The following is a 6,589-nucleotide window of genomic DNA, read 5'->3' on the forward strand; positions in this document are numbered from 1 at the left end:
TTCCATATTCATATTTAGCTGAATGTGGATTTAATGTTGTAAATGATTTTATTGGTAAAAAAAAGAAATCGTCTGGATATAACACAACGGGGAGACTTGAGACTGAAGCTGACCAAATTGGAACCTAAGATAAAAACTACGTGCAGCAAGCATCAAGGGCAAGAATTTCACTAAATTAAAATATTAAATTATTATAGAAAAATCTTTATAAAGACTTAATCTGTATAAAGAATCTTAAAATTATTTCGAATTTGAATTTTAGTTTTTCATTATATGTTCTGAAAATTTACTTACTTTGTTTCGCTTACAATTTCCTAAGTTTCTTAAGTGAACAATTCGATTTTTTATTACTAAAAATTATGTATATGTTACATAGGGGGGCATAAGAATTTTAGAAAGGCTTAGGTGGGGCATGGTACAAAAAAGGTTGGGAAACACTGATCTAACCTAAGGGAGAAATTTTGGGTTCTAGGTGGAAGACTATCTGTTCACCACGTAATTAATAAGTGTATTAAGTGTAGAAGGCACACTGTAAAGCCTGTTGAAACCGCTCCAATTTCCTTACCAGAAGATCGTGTCAAGGAAGCTTCATTTTTTGAAATTGTAGGAGTAGACTTGGCTGGTCCTTTGATATTGAAAGGTGGGCAAAAGAGCTGGCTTGTGCTTTTCACGTGTGCGGTGTTCAGAACTGTACACTTAGAATTGGTCAGTTCTTTGTCTACCAAAGACATCCTACTCTGTTTAAGAAGATTAATCTTTCGTCCAGGACTACCAAGTGTTGTATATAGTGACAACGGAACAAATTTTGTAGGAGCGAAAAACCTTTCCCGAGGCATTGATTGGAGTGTTGTCGAATCAGAAACAACAGTTATTTATCCCGCCCTCCGCCGCCTGGTGGGGAGGGTTTGGGGAACGCATGGTACAAATGGTCAAAAAACTCTTGCGAAGAGTTTTGGGAAATGCCTCACTTAATTATGAAGAGTTAATGAGCCTTCTCTGTGAATGCGAGGCAGTAATAAATTCAAGACCTTTATCTTATCTTTCCGAAGATAGAGAAGATTTGATACTACTGACACCGACAATGTTCTTACAAGAAATACGATTGGTGGGAGTACCCGATATTGATCAAATAGATTTGAAGAAAAGGTGGAGATTTCAGCAAGCTCTTAGACTACAACTTAAGAAAAGATTCAGAATTGAATATCTCGGACTGTTAAAGCAAAGTAAAGAGAGGCTAAATTGCTTTCAACTAAGCATTGGAGACGTCGTCATTATCGAAAATGACTCCATAAAAAGAACTCTGTGTCCACTGGCTAAAGTGATGGAAGTTCATCCTGGTAAAGAGGGAAAGGTTCGAGTAGTGAAATTAAAGACATCTTCTGGAGAATTGCTGAGACCTGTCCAACGCCTTTATCCGTTGGAAATAAGTTCTGGTGGCGAATCTACTGTTAAACCATCAGAGACACTTGAGTCACTTTTAGCTGATAAACTAGTAAAAGATATTACGACCAGAAGTGGTCGGGTGATTAAGAAACCTATTAGATATTCAGATGACTGAAAAAAAAACATTTACTTTAGATAAAGTATATAATGCATTTAGTAATTTTATATGTAGTTGAAATGTATATTTATTGCTTGATAATGCATTTTTAGGAAATGTTCTAGTTGATTAAATAATATTTAATCAAGGTGGGAGGATGTTGCGTAATAACGTTTGTAATGACGTCATCATTCATAATCTGTAATAATTTATTCCTTAGTTTAATACTTATGTGAATTCGAATGGCAACAGTTTATCAATTTATGTTTTCATGGAGATTGTTAAGAATAGATGAGTGTGATAATGTTAATTATCACAAGTTTATTCTCTCCTTAATATAATTTTGTTTTTTTTAATTTTTGCTTCACTTTTGTTTTTTTAATATTTGTTTTAACTTTGTTTTTTTTAATTCGCTTTAATTTTGTTTTCTTAATTTGCTTTACTTTTATTATCTTAACTCTTAATTTGTTATTTACGAATTCCTGCTCTTAACTTCATTTAACGTTCAGCTGATAATTAAATCATTTTATCAATTTACACTGTACATGTTAATTACTTCATATTTTTTTTAATTATTAACTTTTATAGAATTATTGTGTTTTATATTTTAATTATGCAATTGTAATTTATTTATAATTATCTATTACTGTTTTTTTCCTTTTTTAGGGCATGCACTCCTCTCAAGAGATTTTTCCCAATCTTTTTTTACGTGCGGTAACCTGATATTAGGGGCTGCACTCATCCTCTTGGCCACCTGCGTGGGGGGATATGGACCTTTCGGCTGCAGCTGCATCCGATGGTCAACCATGAGAAAGAGATATGTAAGTTTTTTATGTCTTGTCCCCTTCACCTCGTGACATTTTTTCCTTTTTTTTCTCACACGGTATGTGAGCTTTAAATTGCGAACCGGACGGTAATCGTCATTTTTAACCTTTTGACCTCGCTTCCCCGTTCACACGAGGGGGTTGTGACCCCGTGTTGGTCCTACCGTCCGGTGCTTGTTTCTTCTATCGGCCAATGGTTTCTTGAGGGGTTGAATTCTGAACAACCCTTAATTTTTTTCATTGGCTTTCTTTTATGTTGTCCTTCCCCTCTTGTCCCTCATTGGCTTTTCAAGAGAATACCCCGAGCTTTTATAAGGCGTTGCATGACGGAAAAAGAAAAAACACTCTCTCTTATTTCATGATTGTTTAATGACAAGATTTTTGGGTGGTTTTTAGTAATGTGAAAACTCCGATATACCTTGCGAAAAGGGTATCTTTTATGTTAAAGATTTGTGCTACTTTTACGAGACAAAATCGTGTGTAACAAAATGTGTATGTGAGCTGATGCAACGTTTGTTAGTGGGTGAATCTTCACTGTTTCTGGTAGTGATATGAAATAAATAAATGAATTGGCCAATGAAATGAATTTACTCGACTCTGTGTGTGTGTTTTTTCCATGATTGTTTTATCAATCGCCATAGATCGTTGTGTCATCGACATGAAGGGTGAGTAGCCATGATTTACTTAATAGTTAGTGCAGATAATATTCATACTTACAAGAATGCTATTTCCTTATGTTTTTTACATGCATCTCTCCTTATCATTATATTAATTGTTTTTGTTTATTGACTTATTTCTAAACTTTTGACCCAATGGACCTATTGGGTTATTCGGGGTTCAACAATGCTGGACCACCACTATTCGGCCTATTTTAACGCTATTTAATGTATAATATTTAACATTACTCTATTCATTTAAATATTAATTTGTTTTAATTTCTTATGCATTCTTGTGGGTTTGACTTGCCACATACACGATTTTTATGGTTTTTCTTAGATCTCATGTACTTAAATTGTGAATCAATTGTCTCTCTTGTACGAGTATTGGCATTAATTTTTATTAGTCATTTAAGATTAACCTCATTTTTAATCTTAACATTTATTAATTGTTTCCATTTCATAACTTGATTATTTCAATTTTTAAATCTCTAACCTTTAACAAACTTATATAAATATATTTAAACTTTAAGAATGAGGATCACTTTTTATAACTTGTAAATATTGTAATAAAGGTTTATAGAAAATTAGTACGAGTTTTTCGATGCATCTGACAGTTGTTGTCATTTGAAGACTATTAGATTGCTTATTATTACAAATTTTTCGAATTCACATTCATTTTATTTCTTTCATTTGAAAAATAGATTTTTGTTTCAAATGTTATCATTTTTATATTTCTTATTTAATTTATTTCATTTTCATTGCTTTTTTATTATTTAAAACAAATATGTGAATTTTCGATTTAACAAATTTGCGACCACTGTCAACTTTTACATTTCTTTTTGTTTTAGAGAGAATATTTGCAAAAATATACCGCCTAAACGTATCGCTTTTAGTCGATCAACATCTCAAGTACGCAAAAAGAGAACTACACGTGTTTCAGAAACATCGGAGCAACGGGAAAAAAGACTTGAAACTAATCGAGAACAGAATGCTTTAGCCCGTTCCTTAGAAACGTCTGAGCAACAGGAAAGAAGACTGTTAACAAATTAACTACGCAGTACTCAAGCCCGTTCGTTGGAAACATCGGAGCAACGGGAAAGAAGACTGTTAACGATTCAACTACGCACTACTCAAGCCCGTTCGTTGGAATCATCAGAGCAACGGGAAAGAAGACTGTTAACGAATCAGCTACGCACTACTCAAGCCCGTTCGTTGGGAACATCAGAACGACGGGAAAGAAGACTGTTAACGAATCAAATACACACTACTCAAACCCGTTCGTCAGAAACATCAGAGCAACGGGAAGCAAAAATGAAAATCAATCAAGAACGCGCTTCGCTATTCAAACGCTGCTAATACTCTGATTTGAATCTCAGTGTATTTCACTATGATCCGACAACCAACTGTAGTCTTCACCCAAGCGTCATCGTCGGAAAAATGGATCAATTATGCATGTTTTGTAGTGCTCTCAAATTTAAGAATGAAATAGATGGAATTTGCTGTTCTGGTGGAAAAGTGAAACTACCAGATTTAACGTCGCCATCCGACACATTATCAGCGTTGTTATCGAGTCAAGCAAATCAATTGACACTTTTCTTGGCGAATATATGTCGGTACATTCGTGTTTCCAAATGACTTCATTCGGTACTACAAGTATCGGTGAGCGTAGAACTTGAAGAGCTTTTGTAACCTAGGCAAACATCATCGGATCTTCATGATGTCACCGCACGTGAATTAAAACAAATATTAAGCTCCATACTTGGTTTCATTGCGAAGCATCATGTTTTTGGCGAGACACGATGTCTGATGTATTCTATTGAATGACAAAAAAAAGAGGATTGCCCCATGATTTGGCTAACTGAAAAAATCACACCATGCCAAATTGGTCAGCTCATATCAGCAGAAATACCTGATGTCGCCATTGATCCAGACTTATTTCAGATCATCATCCAAAATATGTTTCATGGTCCGTGTGCACCACCATACATGTCTGTTTGAAAATGCACTAACGATATCCTAGAGAATTAACTGCTGAAACTATCAATGTTTTTTTTAACCATTAAATAAAATTCTCATTTTAAATCATGACCGCAAATCTCATTTTCACACTTAAATACAAAATTAAAATTCAAACTGAAAGCATTGCAACGCACGCAGGGTACGGTACAGCTAGTGTTTATATATTTTCAAAATGCAGAAGACACTTTTTCGTTCATCTAATACTTGCTGATTAGATAGGAAAAAAGAGATAATGAATTAAAGATGTTACCATAGCCATTTCTTCTTGGATTCAAAGTGCAATTAACCTTTGAGATGTCACTTATACTTTTTGCATTGAGAACAGGAAGAGTTAGGGAACTAGAGACAACATCGTGAGGAGAAGACAATTGCTCTAATAGATAATGAACAGTTGCATTGAGCTTCCAGTCTTTTTCATACTCTTGACCACTCGATATTAAAGCCTAAAATGTTTATTACAAGGTGTGTTAACAATCTAGGTAAATGAAGAACTTGGTGAAATATAATGATATGCCACATTTGTTTTAAGGAGAGCGTTTTTAAAAGTGTTTTTGATGAAAAACATAGTGCTTTCCATGCAGATAGTAACATGTATCTGTGTATTGAGCTGTTTGTTATTAAGTAAGAAATTCCAGTTATTTTGAATACCTATCTGGGAACAACACTAATTAATAGTTTAATAAGAAAAACTCAAAATTTGAGAAAGTGGGGTATCAATTTAATACCCCAAGCCCTAAAAATCTATCCTTGAGTTTCAAGCATGTGAAATGGTAAAAATCATATATAAATTGCTTCAAAAGTTTTGAAAAATCACATTTCTCTGATTATATTAGCACGCACATCACGAAAATTTTGGTTCTCATAATGAAACCACGTGATTGTAGGAGTAGAGAAAGAGTGAATCGATATAGAGTATTTTCAACCTTTCGCTTCTCCTTGTTATTTTAATAGAAGATAATTGATGGTGGAATTTGAAGTCAAAAATCTTAAAATAAGGTGATTTATTTGAACGTAGTTGGTAACACAGAAAACATTCTTAAAAGAGAACACATGTAAGTTGATTTATCACTTTTTGGAATTACAATATTTTTATTCGTTATATAAATGAACTTTTTGAATGTGCTATTTTTAATTAAAATATTGCATTAATCCCGATTATTTCATTTCATTAATTTTAAGATCCAAATTTGTACTTTCAACTGTATCTTACAAGTAAACATAAACTAATTAGAACCCAATTAAACCTAAAAATATGATAGTATATAATCATTGACTATCAATATATAATTTTTTTAATGTTGGTGTTAAAGTGTAGTAGGCAAAGTTTGGAAAAATTGTTGTTTTATTTCTTTTTCGTTTATTTATGTTGTGTGTTTTTGAAAGAAAAGAAAGCTTCTAACATTAAACTATTCCAATTTATTTTAACACTGATTTATTCTTTAAGGTATCCGACTACCTTAAAAAAGAGGATTTTCACAAAAAATCACTTTTTTATTTTATTGCTTTATAATAATGCCCAATTTTTCTAGTTTTAAAAACTAGAAAAA

The 6,589-nt window shown here is 33.0% G+C and overlaps 1 protein-coding gene across 1 annotated transcript in view; it reads right to left on the bottom strand.

Moving 5' to 3' along the window:
• Window positions 1-6,589, bottom strand: part of LOC107437791 (uncharacterized protein CG3556-like) — a 59,444-nt gene that overhangs the window by 18,346 nt on the left and 34,509 nt on the right. Inside the window, exon 8 of the mRNA XM_071186047.1 lies at window positions 5,293-5,485. Coding sequence (XP_071042148.1) covers window positions 5,293-5,485 — 193 coding nt within the window. The remainder of the gene's footprint in view (window positions 1-5,292; window positions 5,486-6,589) is intronic.

This window comes from Parasteatoda tepidariorum, chromosome 10 (genome assembly GCF_043381705.1).
Source record: "Parasteatoda tepidariorum isolate YZ-2023 chromosome 10, CAS_Ptep_4.0, whole genome shotgun sequence".
NCBI lineage: Eukaryota > Metazoa > Arthropoda > Arachnida > Araneae > Theridiidae > Parasteatoda > Parasteatoda tepidariorum.